Here is a 25040-nt window from a genome sequence, read left to right as displayed (position 1 = left end):
AAAATCTGTTTTCGGCCGATGATTCCTAAACACCCTGTGAAACAATTTTCTTGAAATTCATTGGTGTAACAGCCCTGGAAATTTCCTTAAAATTAAAAAAAACTGTACCGCTACCTCAATCCGTTCAAAAGTCATGATTTTTGCAACGAGATAAGTAATTTTGGACAATCCTGCGCCGCGCCACGGTTGTCCAAAATGACTTATCTCGTTGCAAAAATCATAACTTTTGAACGGATTGAGTTAGCGGTACAATTTTTTTTTTTATTTGAAGGACATTTCTAGGGCTGTTATACCAATGAATTTCAATAAAATTATTTCACAGGGTGTTTCGGAATCATCGGCCAAAAACAGATTTTCTTTAAAAAAAAAGTTTAAATTAAAATTGGTATGCCATTTTGTAGAAATCACTAATCCACATTTAAAAACAAAATTTCAAAAAAATACAACGTCACGTTTTCGAAAATTTTATTTTTCAAAAAAAAATTTCAAAATTTTTTTAAAAATCCAAAAATTATTTTTTTTTGAAATTTTATTTTTGGCTTATATTTGAGTTATATAAGTGCTTCTTCACAAAAAGTTTCGTTGAAATCGAATAAGCCGTTTTGGAGAATATCGGATTTGAAAAAAAACGGTTTTATGGCAGGTACCGTAAAAAATCCATTCGGTTCCATTCATTAAGCCGAATAGGGTATGTGTACCAATCAATTGTTGATTCAAAATAAAAATATTTAGCTGCGCATGCTTGCGCACTGCCGAGATTTTGTACTTTGAAAAAAAATGAAGGCAGAAGGAACAGATTTTCTTTAAAAAAAATGTTTAAATTAAAATTGGTATGCCATTTTGTAGAAATCACTAATCCACATCTAAAAACAAAATTTCAAAAAAATACAATGTCCCGTTTTCGAAAATTTTATTTTTCAAAAAAAAATTTCAAAATTTTTTTAAAAATCCAAAAATTATTTTTTTTGAAATTTTATTTTTGGCTTATATTTGAGTTATATAAGTGCTTCTTCAAAAAAAGTTTCGTTGAAATCGAATAAGCCGTTTCGGAGAATATCGGATTTAAAAAAAACCGTTCTATGGCAGGTACCGTTAATAATGATTTTCCAAAAAAATTTTTTTCATTAGAAGATAGACCTTGTTTTCAAACTTACATTTGAATTTTTTAAACAAAATCGTTGGAGCCGTTTTTGAGCAATTACAGCTTTACTGAAATTGGTGTATGACAAGTACCGTTATTTTTGGCCCAAAAAAATTAATTCCAAAAACACCTCTGGAGGGTCTCCAAAAAATGCTACATACCAAATTTGAAGTCAATCGGTCCATCCGTTTAGGATGTAGATCCTTATACAGACAGAAAGACAGACGGACTTCCGGGACCAACTTTTTTGGCATTCTCTATAATCGTAATATCATGGAAAAGTGTAATCTGAACTTTTTTTAGATGTGAATTAGTGATTTCTACAAAATGGCATACCAATTTTAATTTAAATATTTTTTTTTTAAGAAAATCGGTTTTCGGCCGATGATTCCTAAACACCCTGTAAAACAATTTTCTTGAAATTCATTGGTGTAACAGCCCTGGAAATTTCCTTCAAATTAAAAAAAAAACTGTACCGCTACCTCAATCCGTTCAAAAGTTATGATTTTTGCAACGAGATAAGTCATTTTGGACAACAGTGCGCCGTTTAAAAAAGAATAATTTTCAATAAATTATTCTAGAAAAAAAAAATTTAAATAAATTTATTGTGATGATATTATATTTTGTATTTTGAAGCAATTATCAATAATTGCACAAAGAATAACTTAAAAAAAAAATAAATGTGCAGTTTTTGAAAATTTGATTTTCCAAAAAACCTTTTTTTTTAATTTAAACATTTAATATTTAAAATAAGGAGAAATAAGGGGTAAATCTCGGAATGATGTTAGTAGAAATTTTTTTTGCTCAATATCTTCCTTTTGCCATTCTATAACATATCTCAAAAGTCTAGAAAAATCTCATGTCCGCTTGTCGCGATTTCAAGGTCAAATCGCGAAATGGAGATTTTCAAAATTAGCAAAAATAGGCTATGGTATTATATACACATATGATACATGATTTCAAGGTATTTTTTAATGCTGATTCCAAAAACCCTTATTTAACTGGATTAATTTAAATTTTTATAATTGCTTGTGTGTAAAAAAAAAACTTCGTTGAAACTGAATCAGTAGCTTGGGAGATACTCAGAAAATTAAAAATGGTTTTGTTAATAATGATTTAAAAAAAAAAATCTTTTTTTCATCAAAATTTAGACACATATTTTTTTTTAAAGAAAACTGTAAAAGCCGTTTTTAATAAAATCATACTTCTTTTTTGCTCCTTATAAATTAAAACAGAATTTGAAGTAAATTGTTAAGGCTGTAGCTTCTTATACTAAAAGACAGACGAACTTGTGGGGTCCAATTTTTTGGCGTGCTTTCCTACTTTCCATAGAATTCCCCAATTGCATTTAAGAATTTCAGCTATTTCAATTTAATACATAATCCAATGAATCGGAATGTGCATCAAAATCAAACGCATTCAGCAGAGAAACTCACAACCAAAAATGTAAAGGAAGAGTGGGTTCAATTTTCATCTAACTAAAAGGAAAAGAGTAAAGCAAAATGTTAGACGAAAAAAAAAAAAATGCGGCAAAAAAGTCGAGTTGCGTCAGAAAATATACGAACACACATACTTCATAGTTATGGTGACCATATGAGGTGTTATATTCTCAATCTTGAAATAGTTTTCAATTTATATTAAAATCATTTTTATGAACATTTATCAAAATGTTGTAGGTTTCTTTCTTTTTAAAAGTTAAATGTTAGTGTTGAGAATAAAACTTTTTTAAACCCAAACTAAAAACTGTAATTTAAGAAAAAAAAAAAAATATATAAATCTTCTTTCAAATTATTTTTTTTTTTTTTAATTTTTTAGAAATATGGTCACCATAATAATAGAATTTGGTATAGTATTGATATTTTTTGGTGCAAGTTTTCTAGTGCAAGCAACAAAAAACCAAAAACGACCGACAACGACCAACCGACTAACGTGACTTGGTCTGGTTTCATGGTATGTAGTATGAAAAGAGACGAGTTTAGAAAGTAGGTACGTGAACGTGGATATATTTCGAATCGGAGAGTGAACCCCATGAATAGACAATTGCAATCGCACCCCGCTTTGCAATTTATTGTGATATCACATTTTATACTGCACTAGTTTTGTCTTCTTTTATACAAACTATTCAACTCACATATAGTTACATATAAACACACACTCACACACACAGACAGCGTATACCTCTAATACGCCTTCAACCAATGCCAATGCAGAGTAATGTGTGTAAATTTCAATTTCATACTACATTACAATGATTTATTTCCTTGAATAATGGAATTTTGAAGTTCCCTTCGATACGGAACGAATTGATTTGGTGAGAATAATGACAAATCGTCATCAGTTAATGCGGTGAAATAATTTTAACAGGTAATACCACCACCAACCTGTTTGTATGCTGTGCACCTGTATACAAATATCTAATATAAACGGATTTAAACGAAAATATGTCAAATGATTTAGTAAATATTCATTCCAGTTAATATACTGTTATTTTGTACCACAAATTTTAATAATATTGACAGTCAGTTAAATGAACCAAAATGAACAAGTTTCATCACTCAGTTGGATATAATTTTTGTGTTATTATTTGTTGCGGTTTAACTCAGAGGGACACTATGGTGTATGTGTAATCTTTTTTGTATTAAACAAAACCTTCTAGTCAATTCAAATTTTTCTATTCTTGATAAACCTACCAGAAGAATATACTTTTGATAAGTATCTCTGCCCTGTCAACAGATTCAATTGGTTATGTTAAGTTTTATAATATTTAAGGATGCTCCACAAAGTGGGTCAGAATTTAGGAATATGAATTTGATCTAAAATACCAAAACCTACTTTTGGAAAAAGTTTGAGTATAAAAGTATAAACTTTTGACTTCTGCTTACATTTTGATTCTTTTTTTCGTGTGGCTTAATGTTGCTATAAATATTGAGATATGTTTGATTTATGCACTTTCTGATCAACCTTAAATAGATTTTAAATATAGAACAAAAGAGCATATCGTCGGTTCGTTGACAATTAAAACTCAAAAACTCAATAACTGATTTTGTATATAGTTAATGAGTTTTACTTGTCGACTGACGGTGTATTTTCTTACAATAGTCAAACAGACCGAGAGCCCACAGTAAATTTTGGAAGGGGAGGTATATCCAAATTGTAAATATGCAGTTTTATAGCCTTATGCGTTCTAATATTCAAAAGTCTTGCAAAATTAAATCGCGGCTTTATATTATTTTCGTTGCGAGTTTTCCAATTAATGTAAATAGGCTTAATAGGCTCTTAGACTAAAATTAAAGTCAGATTTGGACTTTCATTCAAACGAAAAACTGTGTATAGTTGAGCAAATAGATGATAATTTACATTCCTATAACATTTCTTCTTGGCTCGAGGCCATCAACATCAGAAGTACGCCATGCGCTTAAGCTTCCCGCAATTTATACATATTAATCAACGTAAATACTGGGAATCTTCCTACCACTATTCAGGACTTCAATTAACTTGACATCGTTAAGGTTTTCATTTTTCAATGCCTGATTTATGTTTTGAGTATAAAACTCTTCTCTGCTTTTTAGTGGAGTAACTAAAGCTCAAAAAAAGGGACGCATTAGGGAACCCGGCCGATCAGCTCTGATTTTGATAATCTTTTTTTTTTCAATCATCAGCAATTTAAAATACTTTAACCTCTATAGGTCAAAAATTGATTTTTTAAATTTAAGTGAAAATTTTTGGGAACAAGAAATTTTTGTTTTCACAAATTTTGCTTAAATTTCATAAATTAACTGATGCCAAGGGATTGTCTAAAAAATTAAAGGAAAAAAAATGAGAGTGAAGGACAATCTTCCATCGCTTAAGCAACAGATGCAATTTTCTCACAAATTGACTTCAAACACAAAAAAAAAATATTTGCACACAACGGATGTTGTGCAGTTTTCTGCAGCCAATTTTCAACTGATTTTCATAAAAAATACCTTGTTTGGTTTGGAAATAAATATTGTATAATTAGACAAATGACGAACAAAATTGCACGGTAAAAAATGTTGGTGTAGATTCTACGAACATTTGGGTTATATTTGAGGCAACATCAAAATTTTATTTTGTATAACTTTATAAAACAGTTTAAATTTGGAAAATGTGATCAGACACCTTATTTATTGTTGTAAGCTTTCAGACTTATATGTACACTAGAGTAGATTGTCTTAACCGCGAATAATGTGATTATTATTTTTATTAAATAAGGCATATTTCCAACAATTTGCAAAAAGTTACACAGTGTATAAGTAGACAAAAATCTTATAAATACGACTGTACCTAAATGTATAATTTTATTGTATTAAATTTTTGTAAGCCTACATATATATTACAAAATGTATTGAAATTTAATTTTTTGTATTAAAAATCAAGGATGTTTTCCTGAATTTAAAATTTCAGTTTATTATAATGATGTGTCTTTCTTTTTCTTTTTTATTAATTTTTATAATTTTAATTATTTTCTTTCTTAGGTAGTTTTTAAAAATGAAACAAAACATTTCTACAAGTGATTACTCATCATAAAAATAATAATGGTGATATTATTATTTCTTTTATTTTTTATTTTTTTTTTTTGAAGTGAAAACTTTTTTAGTATCGTAGTGATTTGAAGCAAGATGAAACGAAAACGCGACACGACTTCAACTTGTTATAACTTTTTTGTTTTAATAGATAGATGAATGAAATTTGTACTGTAGATAGGTAATTAAATAAATTATAATTGTACAAAATTTCAATTAATTTCATATTCAAAATTCGGAGATAACGGTAAAAAGATGTTCTTTTTCAACACGCGTTATATCTTTTGATCTAGTGCACATACAAATTTGATTTAACTTTAATACGCATGCTGATAACATAATCTTTCATTTGATATATCACACATAACGTTACGTGCTCTACAAGTTACACAATCTTAAATTGAAAAAAAAAAAATTAAAAATACCTCAAAACACCTGTGGAGATCTGTTGGCGATGACCAGCTACCAGTGTAGGAAGTACCTTAATCTCAGTCTGGAAATTCGACATGGTTGACTTTAAAAAAATTCTAACTTCTCTTGTAGACATCTTTGAAATAAGATTTATGCATCATTATACAAGGTGAAACAATAAGCTTTCACATGGTATAAAGTTTTTTATAGGCTGTCAAACAAAAAAATTGATTTAATAGCATGAGAACATAAAAATAAATGTTTTTGAAGTGAAAACTTCTTTAGTATCGTAGTGATTTGAAACAAGATGAAACGAAAACGCGACACGACTTCAACTTGTTATAACTTTTTTGTTTTAATAGATAGATGAATGAAATTTGTACTGTAGATAGGTAATTAAATAAATTATAATTGTACAAAATTTGAATTATTTTCATTTTCAAAATTCGGATATAACGGTAAAAAGATGTTCTTTTCCAACACACGTTATATCTTTTGATCTAGTGCACATACAAATTTGATTTAACTTTAATACGCATGCTGATAACATAACCTTTCATTTGATATATCACACATAACGTTACGTGCTCTACAAGTTACACAATCTTAAATTGAAATTTAAAAATACCTCAAAATACCTGTGTTTTTTTTTTGCTTTTTGGATGAAATTTTATCGAGTTAAAAATTCTAGCTCTTTTTGTAGATGTCTCATACACCTGATCGATATATATATTTTGAGCTAAGACAATAAGCTTTCAGATGGTGTAAAAATTTGTATAGCTTGTTAGGGAAAAAAATGGATTTAATAGTGTGACAAGATAAAAATACGTGTTTTTTCGCTTTTTTTGATGGAAATTGATCGAGTTCAAAAAATTCTAGCTCTTTTTGTAAATGTCTCATAGACTTGATCGATATATATATTTTGAGCTAAGACAATGAGCTTTCAGATGATATAAAATTTATCTAGGTTGTCATATAAAAAACATGGATTTGAAGGTGATAGAATAAAAATAGGTAGATTTTTTCCATTTTTTTTTTTTTTTTTTGCAAGAAAAATGATTTTTTAAGGTTTCACTTCTACCACGTGTAAATTGCACATTTCGAAAAAAACACAAAGCGGCTTCAAAATATTGCAAATTCAGATTTTTTATTTTTTATCAGTAAAAATATGTAGGTACCTACTTTTTCGGGTAGCGATAATCCTTAATCCAAACACAAAAAAATTTTTTTTTTTTTTGTAAAATGGCTTCCATTTTTGATACGGTTTGATTAAATTTGATTTTCTTGTAAAAAAAGAAGATGATTATTTAATATCAATTTTTAACCAGACAATGTTATAATTTTTTACATGCAAAGGAATTAGTTTTTAATGTAAATTTTCTTATATTTTAATACTTTTTGATTACATTTTAATGTTTTGTATTTGAAATTAATAAAAAAGTTATTAAAAAACTGTGCCTAATTCCAAAGGTTATATTAAAAACTAAGACAGAATTTTTAAGCGTGTGGTTTAACCATACCCTATGTTTTTTACATAGTCTACTTTTCAAAATATTGAAAATCTAGCGAGATTTTTTTTTTTCAATAGTTAAAAGTCTAATACAATCGTACAGATTTCCCAGGGTTGTAACTGAATTTTAACAAACCGTTTTGCAATCAGTGCATCAAGCTCTGCAAAATGTGATAAATCTCCGTTTGCGTACATTTTTATAGAGTTTTTGTCACAATGTGTAATTTTTCTGCAGCCTAGACATCGTTATTACATTTAAGGTCGGAAGGTAATAATTAAATACATTGGCTATTACATTTTAACAATTATAAGTTGAATGGAATATTCTACCTTTTCGATTTTCTTCTAGTCTGCTTTATCTAGCCAACAACTTCGCTTTGTGTTATTGTGTAGCTTGTTAAATCCAGTTCACTATAGCAAAAGTATTAGAGGTCTCTTAAGAAAAAAGCTCTCTTTCTTTTTTTAGGTAACATGGATATCCGCATTCGGCATAATCTACGCCCAGACATTGATTCTCGATTCCGAGCATATTTGCTTAAGTCAATTCTAAGGACAATGGTTGGCATCCCCGATTTTTGTACTAATTTATTTGCACCCTTCATGCAATAAAGATTTTTCGCACAAAAACTACTATGCTCAAGAACAAAAATCATGTTTTTTTTTTCATAAACTTCATAAATTTATGTCTATTTCATTCTCAGTTCCTTTTAATAAGTAAAAAAGTAAAGCCATTCTAAGTTCATGAAAAAAGTGCAAAAAATACTGTGTTCCCGCTAAGGACACTGAATTTGGTAACTGTCCGTTTTTGATTATTTTTTGAGTTTTTGGATGAGGATTTATTTTTTTAGCTTAACAATATAATAAATTAAATGTTTTTTATTGTTTTTTATATAAAAAATATGCTCAAATTAATTAAAAACGGTTGTCAATAATTGGTCCCATATAAAGTAGTCGTTTTATTATTGGCAGATAATGGCCAATAATGCGTGCACTGCCAATAATTGTACCTTTAAGACTGCCAATAATTATACCGCGTATCCGTTATAAGTTTTTGTTTGAAAAATGGTTAAAAAAGAGACCAAAAGGTTTGATAGTGTAATGATGAATTACCGAACTACTTTTAAGATAAAAGTCTGAAAACACTACCTACTACTGAAAAGGTAGAAATGTGAACGGACCTTTAGTAATTAAGAAACTACCCTCTGAACACATCCATAAGAAATTCCCTCGACTGCTGAATATCCCAAAATATCCCACTGGACTGGAAGTATAAAGCGCCCCCTCTTGGAAAGGAAGTTTCGAGAAGCAAAGACGAGAACCTTCGAAGACATTCTCGAACTTCGGAATTCAGGTATAAAAGGGCAGCGTGGACACCGACCGGACAGTTTAATCTTGAATGTGAAAGAGTACAGTACAAAGTGAAATAAAGTGTTGGAAATTGTTAGTAGTAAATAAAGTGATTGAAAAGTGTGTTTGTTTGAGCGAATAATAAAAGTAAATTAATTTGAAATAAAGTGTGTTCTTATTTGAACGGAAAGATAAGTGGAAGTTAAAATAAACGAAATAAGTTTTATTGTGAACCCGGAATAAAACATTACATTGGTGTCAGAAAAGTGGAATAAAACTTATTTTTTTGTGCGAATCAGATAATTTCGCGAATAAAATAAAAAGTGCGCGTGTGTTTTAACAATAAACAAAGTGTAAAACATTTTGAAATAAGTAAAAGTGCTCGCGTTTTAAAAAGTTAAAATGGGTAAGACATTAAATCAGTTAAGTTTAACTGAGCTGAAGGCGGAATTAAATAAGCGAGGTCTTCCTACTGCTGGATCGAAAAATGATCTCATTATTCGTCTACAGGATTATTTAACCCAGAAAAACGAAGATTTGGATACATTTCAATTCGAAGTTGAAATGATAGAAGAACGAGTAAGTACTAGTTCCGATATATCATCCATGATGGCTGTTCTCCTTGCAAAATTTGAAGAACAAAAAGATCAAATGGAACAACAACGTAAAGAACAAAAGGATGAACAGAAGAATGTTCTCGAACAAATAGAAAAACAACAGAGTAGTGTTCTAGAAAAAATCGAGGCGCAACGAACAGAACAAAAGAGTGAACAACAGAATCTTCTCGAAAAATTGGAAACCCAAAAGAACCTTCTGGATGAACAGAAAAACCTCATCGAAGGTAAGCTTGATGCTATCGAGAACAAGTTCGTTGCTCTTGATGCTTCCATCAAAGGTGTTGAAAAACAATCTCAAGAAAAGTTCGAGAAAGTTGAAGAAAAACTCGAGAAAGTAGAAATAAAATTCGATGACAAATTGAAAGGAATGGAAGTTAAAATGCAAAGTTTTACCGAAGAACTTGACAAAGTTCGAAAAATTAAGGTGCGAGAAAGTTCTGGTGAGTATTTAAAGAAGAAAGAAATGCATCCACCAACCTTTGATGGACAAAGTTCTTGGTCGATCTACAAGAAACAGTTTAAGGCAGCTGCCACAACAAATGGCTGGGATGACGAAGACAAATGTATAGCGCTGACTCTTGCTCTTAGAGGTCCTGCTGCTGAGTTGTTACAAACGTTACCACCAGAAAAGAATGGTAACTTTAACGCTCTTGTCCAGGTCATTGAAAAACGCTTTGGAGATGGCCATATGCAGGAAGTCTTCCGCGTCCAACTCAATACAAGAGTCCAGAAAAGAGGAGAAACTCTGCAACAACTTCAAGCAGATATTGAAAGGTTGGCTCATCTGGCATATCCGACAGCAGGAGACGACATTATCAATCAGTTTGCGACAGAAGCCTTTGTACGTGCTGTATCTGATATAAATCTTCAGCGAGCAATTCGAACAGCTGGAAAACGTTCCCTTCCTGAAGCATTAGCGTTCGCACTAACTATGGAAGCAGCAGAACAGGCTTCTCAAGGTGTTCATCGGGTAAGAGAAGTTGGAGTGGAAGAATGCTCTTGTCAAAAACTCGTATTCCAAAGAAACCAGCGAGACGGAGCTGCTCGATGCTGGAACTGTAACAAGACCGGACATCTCCAGCGGCAGTGCAGATTGCCACCAAGAAGAACTGCTTGCCAACACTGTGGAAACAGGAATATTGCCCAACAACAGGTAAGCGATACAACTAACGCTCATGCTCATCTTGATTCCCACTCGGGGAAACGAGTAAAAACCAACTTCGAGGGGCAGAAGCTGGTTTCTGATATCGATGGCCCCAGAACCACAATTCAAGTCTCACAGACTAAACGAGACAACAAAAGTCTGACAGTGGAGGCGACCATAAACAACAAACAACACGTGGCTACAATTGACACCGGTGCCACCGCCTCTATTGTACGAAGAGACTTGGTGAAGATGACATGGCTACATAACACCAACAGCTACCGTCTGAAGACCGCCACAGGAGAAGCAGCAAGGGTGTACGGTGAAGTTCGTCTTACGATCCGTATGGCAGAACTAGAGTTTTCGCATGTGTTTTTGGTGGCAGATATATGTGACGAGTGCATCATTGGGATCGACTTCATGAAGGACCATGGAATCATTTTGGATATAGGTAATCAAGTCCTGAAATACAGAAATGTGGAGATCCCAATGGTCTATGGCAACGAAAATTCAACAACAATTAGAACTGTCATCAAAGAAGACATGTGCCTGCCTCCTTCTTCAGAAGTTTTTGTATGGACGAAACTAAAAGGAAATATTGGAAGCCATCGATACCTCATGGTTGAGCCAGAAGTTGAGCAAAGTTCCCAAAACGTCATCATCGGGAAGACTCTTGTGGCACCAAAGAACAACATGGTACCTGTACGGATACTTAACATCAAACCGTACCCAATCAAGCTCAAGAAAGGAGAAATTGTTGGGCAATGTGAATCTGTGTCCGCAATAACTAAGATCAGCGAGATGGACACACAGATGACCGTGAACTCTGAGAAACTAAATACTCAAATTCTAAAATCAGACAACTTGAATCAACATCAGCTTAATGTTGCGGGAAGTCTTCTTCATGAATATGCTGATATCTTCTCTTCACCCAGCGGACAATACGGCCGGACACAACTGGTGCAGCATCGAATCGATACAGGAGATGCTAGGCCGATTCGTCAACCACCAAGACGTCTCCCCTTGGCCAAACAAGGTGAAGTTGAAGAAATGATATCGACAATGAAGAAAGATGGGCTGATCGAAAATTCCAAAAGCCCTTGGGCATCACCGGTAGTTCTCGTCAAAAAGAAAGATGGAAGCACTCGATTTTGTGTCGACTACCGCAGACTGAATGATGTGACGAAGAAAGACAGCTACCCACTGCCAAGAATCAGCGATACTCTAGATGCAATGGAAGGAGCACAATGGTTTTCGACTTTGGACTTGAAGAGTGGCTACTGGCAGGTAGAAATCCATCCAGAAGATCGGGAAAAGACGGCTTTCTCCACAGGAAATGGTCTGTGGCAGTTTAATGTCATGCCGTTTGGGCTATGTAATGCCCCAGCTACTTTTGAGCGCTTGATGGAGTGCGTGTTGAATGGATTAACCTGGAAATCTTGCCTAGTTTATTTGGATGATGTCATCGTTTACGGGAAAACATTTGATGACCATTGTGAAAACCTAAAGGCTGTATTCCAGAGGCTACGAGAAGCACATCTTAAGTTGAATCCAAAGAAATGTGCACTTTTCAAGACCGAGGTTAAATATTTGGGGCATATCATCTCATCCCAAGGAGTAGAGACTGATCCTGAAAAAGTTGACACTGTGAAGAACTGGCCAACCCCTCAGGACAAGCATCAACTTCGGAGTTTCCTCGGTCTGGCAACGTACTATCGACGATTCGTGAAGGATTTTGCGAGAATCGCCAAAAGCTTACACCAGCTTACGGAGAAGAGTAAACCCTTTAAATGGTCAGGTGAGTGTGAGAAAAGCTTTCAGGAACTGAAGCTGCGGTTATGTGAAGCTCCTGTGCTGGCCTATCCGACTTCAGGCAAACAATTCATCATTGACGCAGATGCAAGTAATGTTGGAATTGGTGCTGTTTTATCGCAAGTTCATGATGGAGAAGAAAAAGTCGTTGCCTATTTCAGCAAGGTACTCTCGAAACAAGAAAGAAACTATTGCGTGACCAGGAGGGAACTTCTTGCTCTGGTATTGGCAACAAAGCACTTCCATAAATACAACTATGGACAGAAGTTCCTTCTTCGTACAGATCATGGTGCACTAAATTGGCTTTTGAACTTCAAAAATCCAGAGGGTCAAGTAGCAAGATGGATCGAGATACTTCAGACATATCAATGTCAGATTCAACATCGCAGGGGAAAACTGCATTCAAATGCAGACGCATTATCTCGGCGCCCGTGCAAGCAAGATTGCAAGCATTGCACACGGCTAGAGGAAAAGGAAGTTGTCGCTGTTAGACGAACGAGAGCTGATCCCATTTGCGGCTGGAGTAATGAAGAACTCAGAATGGCCCAACAGGAAGATTCGGACATCGAACCCATCCTTGCATGTAAGGAACATCAAGAGAAACCAGAATGGGCCGACATCTCCGACCGAAGCCCCACTCTCAAAGCATATTGGGCACAATGGGACTCGCTTCATGTGCAAGAAGGGTTACTCAGGCGTAAGTGGGAATCCGCAGACGGTAAATCCTATGTAATGCAGCTAGTTGTACCTCAGTCAAAGGTTAATGATGTTCTCCGAGAGATGCACGATGGAACTTCTGGAGGCCATTTAGGCATCAACAAGACGCTGGAAAAGGTACGACAGCAATTCTACTGGTTACGTATGAGAGAAGACGTTGAAAAGTGGTGCCGAAAATGTGATACTTGTGCCGCTAGCAAAGGACCAGCAAGAAAAATCCAGAGCAAGATGCAGCAGTACAATGTGGGCGCACCTTTTGAGAGAATTGCAATAGACGTAGCAGGCCCTTTTCCCGAAACCAACAACGGAAACCGGTACATCCTTGTAGTGATGGACTACTTCAGCAAGTGGCCTGAGGCATTTGCCATCCCAAACCAGGAAACCAAAACAGTTGTGGATAAGATTGTCTTTCATTGGGTGAGCAGGTTTGGAGTACCCATGGAACTTCATTCCGACCAAGGAAGAAACTTCGAATCTAAGATCTTTCAAGAAGTTTGCTCACTCCTTGGCATCAAGAAGACGCGAACAACACCGCTTCATCCACAATCTGATGGGATGGTTGAGCGATTTAACAGGACACTTAAAGAACACCTGTCAAAAGTAGTCAACGATAATCAACGAGACTGGGATCGACTTATTCCATTATTCTTGATGGCTTATAGGAGTGCAACACATAGTTCTACTGGACATACACCATCGGAAGTCCTATTTGGCTCAACAATACGCCTGCCAAGTGAGATAAAATTTGGATGTGTTCCAAACGAGCCTCATGAAATGGATGAGTACGTAGAAAACCTGAAAGAAACACTGGCTGACATTCAACAACGGACAAGGACAAATATAAAATCGTCTAGTGACAGGATGAAAACAAGATATGACGCACGAGCGACAGCAACAGGGTTTCAAGAAGGAGAACTTGTTTGGTTTTACAATCCCCACCGACAGAAGGGACTATCACCGAAGCTACAACAAAACTGGGAAGGCCCTTACACAGTAATAACCAGAATCAACGACGTGGTTTACCGTATACAGAGAGGAGTAAGAGGCAAACTAAAAGTAGTTCATTGTGACCGTTTACATCGTTATAATGGTGAAAGAAGCAATGGAGTTGTTCGGGACGAACAATCCTAAGAGGGGGGCAATGTAATGATGAATTACCGAACTACTTTTAAGATAAAAGTCTGAAAACACTACCTACTACTGAAAAGGTAGAAATGTGAACGGACCTTTAGTAATTAAGAAACTACCCTCTGAACACATCCATAAGAAATTCCCTCGACTGCTGAATATCCCAAAATATCCCACTGGACTGGAAGTATAAAGCGCCCCCTCTTGGAAAGGAAGTTTCGAGAAGCAAAGACGAGAACCTTCGAAGACATTCTCGAACTTCGGAATTCAGGTATAAAAGGGCAGCGTGGACACCGATCGGACAGTTTAATCTTGAATGTGAAAGAGTACAGTACAAAGTGAAATAAAGTGTTGGAAATTGTTAGTAGTAAATAAAGTGATTGAAAAGTGTGTTTGTTTGAGCGAATAATAAAAGTAAATTAATTTGAAATAAAGTGTGTTCTTATTTGAACGGAAAGATAAGTGGAAGTTAAAATAAACGAAATAAGTTTTATTGTGAACCCGGAATAAAACATTACAATAGATTTGCCAAAAACTCGTTACAGACGATTTTTACGTGATTTCCAAGACCCGTTTTTATTTTATTTTAATATCTCGTTCTTAACGAATATCTCCTATATAAAGTTTTCGAGATATTGCAATTTTCTCAAAAACGGCTCGAAGGATTTCGATTAAATTTGGCGTAAGCAAAGTTCTGAAAAAATTCTAACAAAAAAGTGTGTTTAGTTTTCCACAAAAAAATTGTACAGCTGAAATATGACGTTTCTCTTTTTTGCGAAAATGACATAATTTTTAGTTAAATTTAAACTTAAAAAAAGATTTAACTTCCAAAAATTATCTATAAGCTAAAGGTATGTAATTTGAAATGCAAGAGCCAGTACGTACGACCAGTCGTACATATTATTTACTTTTTTTTTAAATTGCGTTAAATGAAGTTTTTTTTTGTTATATTAAACTCTTTTTAACTATGTAAACTTTGATTAAAACTATCATGAAAAACATTTGTATTTCTTTTAATTTTGAGGGTGCCAATAAAATTGTACCTTCGGGTGCCAACAATTTTACCTGGGTGCCAATGATTGTACATTTTAGGTACCTTTTCCTATTTTAATATTTTAAAAATAGTCTTTGTTTTTTAAACATTTTTTTCTAATAACATTCAAGTCATAAATTCTTTAAACTTTTATTTGACTTATAAAACATATTCCTAACTCTTTAAATGCGAAAGTAATTCGCATTTCAAATTGAAAAAATGCTTAGGGGTGCCTACCATTGCACCCGTTACGCTATGGAGAATGAAACCTGCATGTAAGTTGTTTAAATGCAGACTCATGTAAACAACTTATTTAGTGATAATCAATTTATAGGTTTAGATTACGGGGGTTTTAGTTGTTTTTTTTTAGTTCATGACCATAGCATTTTGGTACTCTTACATCAGGGTGCGTAAGTTACCGGCATCCTACAGGTTCAGGGAAAACTCCCTCTTTACCGGTATAGCAGGGGCGAGAGTAAACCTCATACAACGGCATACTTCTATTTTCGAAAGTTTGCATTAAACTACTTACGACTGTCCCAAATTATTTTTGTTTTTAAGAGAAAAAAAAAACGTTACTCAAGATTGCAAAGAAATCATTTTAATATTAAATTATAAGTCATTGTTAAAGATGAAAGATCATCTCATCATTGTTTAATAATCAACTTGTAGTCTTTGAAATTTTTGAGTCAAGTACATAATTAGATACAAAATAAAGAAATATAAAACAAACAAAAAAAAAAAATAGATCTAATTTATCTCTCCATTGCGCTAACTTGCTCTTGCAAATAATCCAACTGATTAACGCTATCTTTGATTGCGTCACACTGATAGCCGACATGCTGTCGAATTAATTCCATTTTACGTAAATTCTGTGCACATGTGTCCATAGTCGATTCAGATTGAGCTAAACTTTTTGCACTTTGTGCTAAAATCTGTTAAACAAAAACATAATTAAACAAATTTTTGAATTTGAATTCAAAATTTTTACCTCATTTGTTTTAGATCCCCTTACCACTTGACGCGCCACCGAACCAATGTTGTTAACATTTACACTAACCCGTTCACACAACCGCTTTTTGCTGTCTCCGAAAAGGTGGCGGGCACTGCTACTCGATGCGGATGCCATCTGTAATTTGTGTTATGAAGTAAGTAAAAATATGGTTTGTGTCTAAACTCAATTGATTTTTCTGAACATTGCATTGCACAAGAGGAAACAAGATATCAAATTGAATAAATACCTTATAATAATAAAACTGGGTTGTAATTTTGTTAAATTACGTGTGGAAATGTTTGATTACGTTTTAGAGATTGTTTTTATTCTATTTAAAGAGCTAAGAAGAGCTAAGTGAATAGATTTAATGACGAAAACACATCACGAACAAGAGATAAACAAAAAAGAACAAGTCAACTTGCCTGACAAGAGAAATGTCACTTTGTTTAGAACTGACATGAGCAGCATTGTATATATATTTTTATAGTACTATCATGAAGTAAAACGATCTTAGGAACTCTAGTGGTGACTTGAAAAAGCAGAATTTGTATGAAAAAAACACACTGAGCGCCACCTCAAAAAAGTGGCGACATCAACTAATACTAAATTCGACTTCATGATAGTACTATAGAAATATATATACAATGATGAGCAGAAGGAATTTTTTCGGAACAACCACATATGGAGTAGTTTAAATTTTGTAGTAGATGCGACATGTGTTGATTTGATACAGGGTAATCCAAAAATTAATTTCTTTCTAAAAAAAAAAAATCATGACAAAATTTAAAATTAATTTTCTTTATAGCCATCACTAGAGCCCAAATTCGATAATTTCGCAAATTATTTCATTTCAAATGTCAAATCGTATAGAAAAAGAACATAGTTTGAACTTACCTTGTTTGCAAAATTATCTCATTTGAGCTGTAATGAAAACAGGATATTAGTTGAAAAATAAATGCTTTCCTGAATAAATTAAGTGATTTTTTTATGAATTGAATTATTTTGAAATTTTGGTTTTAAGTGTATATTTGTACTTTCTTCAGAACGTCAAACAAATTTTTTTGAATTGATAGTTTCCTCAGCGAAGCTATAGCCTCGCTAAAATGTTCAGTCGTTTTGTTAAAAGGCCTCCATAAGATCGTTTTAAGCTGTTTGTCACAAGTTATTAGCTTGTGGATTGACTGTGGAGGAAAGTCTTGAGGATCACATGTGCTGTAAAATGATTTCCATAAGACCTCCTGTCGTTTTTCTTAAACAAGTCAAAATATAGTTTGCATTGAAGGTTATGCAAGTTAAATTGTTACTTGGGTACTTACCTAATCAAAATGCAAATTTTATAAGGAGGTCAAAACTATTTAAAAAGATCTTTTCGTAGTTTTAAAAGGAGTTTTATACTTTTATTTACAAAACAATAATTTTTAATTTTTTTTGTAAACAAGTCAATGAATTATATTAAAATTTTTTTTGTTTTTTTTTTCGAAATGGAATAGTTATTAGGCACCATTTTATTTTTGTGCTCTAATTTTTGAAATTTGTTTTACATAAAACTTTTTAAAAATTCATCTTAAAACTAAGAACATAGGTGATTTTTGAAAATTAAAATTCTTTATAAAATCGTTTCAATCAATTTCTTAATAAATTATGTACTTGAGGAAAACTGTTTAAAGCAAGGAAGTAGATTCGTTCGACCCATTCCCTTATTTTATTCAGGTCCTTTTGTTTCTTTTGCAAAAAATTCACAAACATTTTTGGAATGAAAACCTTAAAACAATGGAAAGATTACCTGGAATTGTATAGGTACGGTTTTCTTAAGCGTATTTCACAAATAAATTCTGGTGGAATTTACAGGAACCATCTTTGGCTTCTATTCTTTTCATGTCAAAACCTTAAACCTTTTAAGTAAAAAAGATTCAAATTTGGAAGTGGTTAGTTAAAAGGTTCGGCTTTTAGCGAAGAATTGTGAAATCCTTCAAGAAGATCACATCTATATTAAAAAGTTTATCTCACTGCTGGCTGTTTGGAATTGAAACAAAAAACAGATGCGCATAAAATTGTCTAGTCTAGCTTTATTTTAAATACATATTTTGTTTTTCTTCTTTGAGGTTAAAAATAACAAAAATTTTCATTTTAAAAACTGTAGCCACAATCAAAAAAGTTTTTCCTTAAAAAATAAGTCCCAGTAATTTATGCAAAACACCTGACTGATTAAAATTCACAATGCAATGGAAAATGCTTTCGTGTAGGTATTCTATAACTTGTACTTTACCTAGGTATAATTATTAGGTCTTTCGTTTTATACTTGAAGCCCGAAAACTTCAAGTATGTTTTTCGAGTATATAAAACTTGACGAAAATGTTGAGCTTAAAATTGCCACAAATGAAACAAACGCCAGCAACTGCATACATACCTAGGTACTTCGAAAACTCTCTCTCTACTTCTTTTGAATTACACCTAACCTCTCTCCATAGTTTTTTTGTAAGCCATATCGTGTCTGGTAACAAAACCGTACAAAAACCCACACTTCTCTTATGTTCTGCTGCTGCCTCTAAAATCTACCTTTGAAATACACAAACGAAACGAACAACTTTTTCTTTGACGCATTCGAGGAAGAGAAGCAGGTTGTTGTTTTCTATTATTGTGACATAAAAATATTAAATGCATGAGTAGGTCGAATGAATTTGCTTAAAAGTATCTTAACATTGAACTTAGTTTAGCTCCAATTATTGCCGGTTTATTCCAAAAAATCGTCTTTCCGAAAAAACAACTGTAACTAAAGATGACAAGAAGATGGCCAGAATTTCAAAACTAATTAAATCAATGCCAATTAGTCTTAACTCAATTAAGTTATTTTTACAAATCCTTAACTTGCCCTCAAAGTTCCTAAATTACAAGTAAAAAAGGGCAAAGTAACCACAATTTCTGAACTTGCAAAAAACAGCAGGAGCAACATCCATTTAATGTAAATTGTTAAAGCAATATTTGAAATGAGGTTTGACATTTTCTGTTTTGTTTTTGTTTAATTTTTTTTTTTTTTAATTTTCAAAAACTTGCAATTGTATAGATGACGACTTAAACAAGCTGGATTGTGGGTGTGTTTTATAAATATCACATACCAATGCCAATAATGAAAAGGTTAATGTCCCTAAAGGGATTGAAGTATAATTTTTTTTTTTTAGTTTCTCTGCCAAGGACAAACTTTGGATTAACGTTTTTAGTGTTGTTTTAAATGTATGGTATCTTTTGGCAACATACCAAGCCTTTTAGTATCTGGTTGAAGAATAATTTTCATTTTAATTTATCCAAACAAAAACAGTAGTTAACTTTTTTGTTTATTATGTGATACCAAACAGTGACAAGGAACTTCCAAGTTAGGGTATAGTTTAAGAGGGTTTCTCAACAAAATATTGTTAAAGATTTTAAACTTACCATCAACAGGTTTTAAAAGTAAAGTTAACGAACATTTTATCGAAATTGCAATTTACTATCAGAGATGCCGAATCTGTCGTATCTATTCAGTTTCACTAGGTTACCAACACGAAACTTGGGTTTGATGATGAATGCCGTCAAAAACAGGCAATTGAACAAATAAAGCGGTACTTTAAACAAAGATTATAGAATAAATGCTTGTTTTCCATAATCTTTGCTAAAAGATTGGGGATACTTGAACTTTTCATAAATCCAAATTCTTTCTCATAGATGACATAGTCAGAAATGGATGGACCAAATTGAAATGGGTCCAGAAGGAAAGCTCTTTCTTTCAAATAAAAGATGAATCATTGAAATCTGTTCATTTCAGTTGAAACTTCTGAGGTAACAAACATGAAAAAATACAGACGAATTAAGAACCTTCTCCTTTTTTGAACCGGTTAAAAATAGAACCAGAACCTGAAAGAATCGATCGAAAAAATAAAGGGATGGCTTTAGCAGGAATAAAGATCGGAAGGTAAAAAGGACACCTCAAGATTATAAACATTAGGTACAGTGGCGTACGTTGAGTCGCCGGGGCCCCGGGGTAAGACTAAATTTTCGGGCCCCTTTGATATTTGGGGGCCCCTTAGTTACAAAAAAAATTACGTATACGCCATACGTTTTTTTTTGTGTGGCTTATTTATTTTTAGGTTTATTTTAATGTTTTAATATGTTCGTAATGTACTTTGCCATACTTACTTAAAATGTCTCTCATAAAAGTAGTAAGCACTTGTACTAGGGGCCCCCAAAATTAAATATTTAGAGACCCCTAAAATAAAATTTGTTTAGCTAAGAATTGATAGTTCTTGGGGCCTCTGTTCTGAAGTAATAAATACATATTTTATTTTAAGGCCCCTAAAATATAATATCATTTTTTTGGAGCCAAGAATTAATGGGTATTGGGGCCTTTGTTCTGAAGTAATATTCGGAATGCCACCAATAACGTAATGTTTTTATTTTGGGCCCTGATGTATTTATGTTGGGGCCCCTGAATTTATATTTAATTTTCCATTTGATTGTTTTGAACCACTTTTGAGGATCCTCAAATAATATTTTTGTATTATTTGTGGTGGCAAAGATTTTTCAAGTAATATTTTTTGGGGCCCTAAGATAAAATTATAATTTTTCTTTTAAATAAGCAGTTTATTTTTTTGGAGCCCCTGGGGTAAACTTTTTTTAAAATCAATATACATATATTGTGTGGCTACCAATGCATTATACATTACACTGAATGACATAATTTGTCTCCCTGGTTACTTCGTAACTCAATTTATGCTAACAGTTTTCTTCTCTGCATTGTCTCCAGTGGGGGCTCTGGGGTCGGTCGGGGGCCCCGGGGCAACGCCCCGCTTTCCCCAAGGGAGTGTACGCCCCTGATTTAGGTATGTATGTACATCTAAAGCTTGTATAGACGAACAAGAATATAATGGTGGCACCGCATTGAAAAAACTTTGGCGAAAGGGTGATTTTTTCGAAGAGACAGTAAAATCTGTAATTGGTCCCAAAAAGATAATGATTCATTTTATTTTTTGTTTCGATGACAAACTTTACGTTTATACTTAAGTTTTTACACGCTATACACGAATCATTGGCTTTTCCGGGACCAATTACAGATTTTACTGTCTTCGAAAAAAAAAAAAAAAAAAAAAATACCCACAAATTTCTGTACCTATAGACTTTTGAGATCGTTTGGTTCTTATTCCAAAAGCAAACGTTTTGTCAAGTTTCATGAGGTTAACAATTTTTGTTTTTAACTGCCTACGTCAGTATCGATTTTTAATTTGTTTACTTGATTTATTGTTAAAACGATTAAAATAAAATTTTTATGGTGGAGTATCTAAAGCAAATTATTAGGAAACCCGGCCGAACAGCTCTGATGTTGATGATCTTTTTTTTCAAACGTCGGTAATTAAAAATACTTTAAAGTCTATAGGTTAAAAATTGCCGATGTTGCTGTATTGTTTTTTTTTTTTTAAATTAAAATTTTTTTTTTTTTAACAAAACCACAAGCTGACTTCAAACACAAAAAAAATAATAATAATTTTGCACACAACGGCAACACCTACAATATTTGCATACACCTTTTTAAAAAGCTAGAATATCATTTCTTTCTATAAAATTTAAATCCACTAAATTTAATCAAGAGTTTTTGACAGAATGATCCTCAACTCAAAATTTTGGAAAAAAAAAGCGTTATTAAAAAAATTTAAATGGTTTTTTTTTCAAACTTTTTCAAAGTAAAATATGAATTTATTTGAACAAAATTTTTGGCCATAGATGTTATCAGTAGAATTCCGAAGAGGAAAAGGAAATATATATTACAGTTTTGAAAAAAAATTAAAAATGACTTCAATTTCATTGGATTTTTTTTGACAAAAACTGAATTTTTGCATTTAAATAATTGATTTTCTCAAAGCCTTTGGCAAAACAAGAACTTTAAACTTTTGCTATTTTATTATCAACAATAAGGGCTTTTGAATAAAAAAAAATAACTTTAAATTTAAATGTTGAACTTAAAAAAAAATAAGTTAAATTTTTTTTCAAAATTTCTATTAAAAAAAGTTCTTCGAAAATAATATACCTACTTTTTAATTTCTTTCATAACTGTATATTAACATTTCCTTTTATAATTGCAAATCATAATAAAATGTAGCCAAAAAAATTTGAAAAATTAATGCATTTTATATTACGAAAACATGTTTAAAAGGACATGTTAAGAATGTTTTCAATATTTTTTTTTTTTTCAAAAATCTGAGTTTTATTACCATTTTTTCAAAAACCCTTTCTTTAATTAACTTAATTTTAATTTTACAAATATGAATAAGCTTCTAGCTTTTTAAAAATGTAGGTATATTTTAATACTGTAGGTGTTGCCGTTGTGTTCAAATATTTTTTTTTGTGTTTGAAGTCAATTTGTGAGAAAATTGCATTTATCGCCTAAACGATGGAAGATTGTCCTTCACTGCCATAAACAGTTGAAACTCGATTATCCGGGACTCGATTAACCGGAACGCTCTATTATCCGTGATGAAAAAATTGGAAATTTGTTCTCGAAAATAAACACAACGTATTAGTTTAAACTCTGTTATCCGTAATAAACTCTACTATCCGTAATATATGAACACTGTTCGTATATAAGTTTTTTAGTAAATACGTAAATAAATATAATTTTTTGTTTCAAAGAAAGTTCTTTTATTCGTTATTTTCGATTATCCGTAATGGACTCGGTCCCGACCATCCCGGTTAATCGAGTTTCAACTGTAGTTGCTTTCCTTTAATTGCTTAGACAATCTTTTGGCATTATTAAATTTATGAAATTTAAGCAACATTTTTGAAAAAAAAATTTTTTTGTTCACAAAAATCTTCAATTATAAATTTAAAAAATCAAAACGGCAACAGCGGCAATTCTTAATCTATACACTTTAAAGTATTTTTAATTACCAACGTTTGATAAAAACCAAAATCAGAGCTGTTCGGCCGGGTTGCCTAATATTGCCATTTTTTGAGCTTTAGTTACTCTACTATAGGTATAGGTAGGGTAACTTCGGGCATTATGGCGCACCGGGCATTATGGCGCACCTCTCAACTACCATACTTCCAATATTCGCATTTAAATAAAACCAATGCAGAAACTTTGGCCTTCGTTGATTACTAGCCTTGTGACGATCGCAGGTCAGTGCTATTATTTGTGTGCCAAACAAAAAAGAAAACAAAAAAAATATACCGGTTCTGGGTTCCGATATAATATTGCTTTGTTTTTGTTTGTTTGTATCTCGGTAAGTATACAGTGCACGTGTTTGTTGTAAAGAGTGAAACGCAGAGTACAGTTTTGGTTTGGTTATATCACTTGTTATATTTTAACTGAAGTAAGAATTGTGTTTAGTTTTTGGAGTTTTGTGAATATGTGTATATTTTGCAATATGGCGCAGATGTAATAAGGGCATTATGGCGCTATATTATACCCGACTGCGCCATAATGCCTTTATGTAAAACTAATTTTAAAAGTAACTCTGCATTTTTTTAAATTTGAAAATAACCTCAATTTAACGTTAATTTTATGAAACTTATTTACAATTATATTTCAGAAATGCTGAATATACGTAAAAAAAGTAAAGGGTTCCGAAGTAAATGGGGTTCGCCATATTGCCCGTACATAGGGCAATATGGTTTTTTTTGGACTATTTTTAATTTAATTTATTTTTTGTTAAAAAGCTTGAATTTTTATTCATAAATAATTTATTTATGTAACGTTTTTATGAAATTTAATTAAAAAAAATGATTGAAGTAAAAATTGTAGTCCGCAGTAAAGTTATTTGAGTTTGTGCTTAGGTATGCCATAATGCCCTAATTTACCCTATGTATAAAATTAATAAAAAAAATTATTAAGTTCATTTCATTGTACTTAACTAAATATAAGTAGGTATCTATCTCAATAATCAACTCATATAAATTTATTTTCAGTCCTTTTTGAAAATGTGTTTCAATAAAACAAAAACCATTCAAAATGTTTGTAATAGGTTTAAACTATAATATGACTATAAACACCAAAATCATAAATACAGCTAAAACAAAACATTCAGTCCACTTAAAAAGTAATAAACATACAATCGCATAATGTATAATGTGTTCCAAATATAAAGTACCTAACCTATACACACTTGAAACTAGAATCACAACTAGAATAATGCAAATTGGTTTTGTGGTCCCAATGTGTTCTAAATTTTCCTATTCAGGATTATCGCTTGGTTCGCAATTACGAGTATATAAATTGAATCTCATTGAACATGAATATCGCATACAAATTATTATGAATGATTGGCTTAAATGTCTATATTTTCGGCTCAAATATTTTCATAAATTGTGAATATATATGATTTTTTTTCTATTTTTTATTGACCAGTATTTATTCATCAACACTTTTAGGGAGTTGTTTCATCTACTCTCTCTCATCCAACCCTTGATAGTTTTATTGTGGCTTAAACCCTCTCTGACATTCATTCAAATTGTATTTGAGTGGGAATAAATCTATCCTATTTGAATGTTTCTCTTTTTTTTTTTTTGTTGCTTTTGATGAAACACTGATCAAATATAAATTTTCGACATTGGTGTGGTGTAATTATTTTCAATAGCGACTTCAAATGAAAAACATCGAACTTTTTGTTTTTTTTTTTTTT

General features: G+C 32.3%; 1 protein-coding gene across 1 annotated transcript; it reads right to left on the bottom strand.

The window, feature by feature from the left end:
• Positions 1 to 16028: 16028 nt before the first annotated feature.
• Positions 16029 to 16828, bottom strand: LOC129919083 (uncharacterized). The gene is made up of 3 exons (XM_055999915.1): positions 16646 to 16828; positions 16396 to 16533; positions 16029 to 16339 (listed from the first exon to the last, which is right to left on the bottom strand). The coding sequence occupies exons 2-3, from the start codon at positions 16531 to 16533 to the stop codon at positions 16160 to 16162; spliced, it is 318 nt and encodes a 105-aa protein (XP_055855890.1). The 5' UTR covers positions 16646 to 16828; the 3' UTR covers positions 16029 to 16159.
• Between the last annotated feature and the right edge of the window lie 8212 nt (positions 16829 to 25040).

This window comes from Episyrphus balteatus, chromosome 4, assembly GCF_945859705.1.
Source record: "Episyrphus balteatus chromosome 4, idEpiBalt1.1, whole genome shotgun sequence".
In the NCBI taxonomy this organism is placed as follows: Eukaryota; Metazoa; Arthropoda; class Insecta; order Diptera; family Syrphidae; genus Episyrphus; species Episyrphus balteatus.
This window is presented reverse-complemented; position numbering and strand designations above follow the sequence as displayed.

Coding starts and splice junctions, on each gene's coding strand:
- LOC129919083 (XM_055999915.1), bottom strand. CDS start 16,533: ATGGCATCCGCATCGAGTAGCAGTGCCCGCCACCTTTTCGGAGACAGC. Junction 16,340..16,395: donor GGGGATCTAAAACAAATGAG/GTAAAAATTTTG, acceptor TTTGTTTAACAG/ATTTTAGCACAAAGTGCAAA.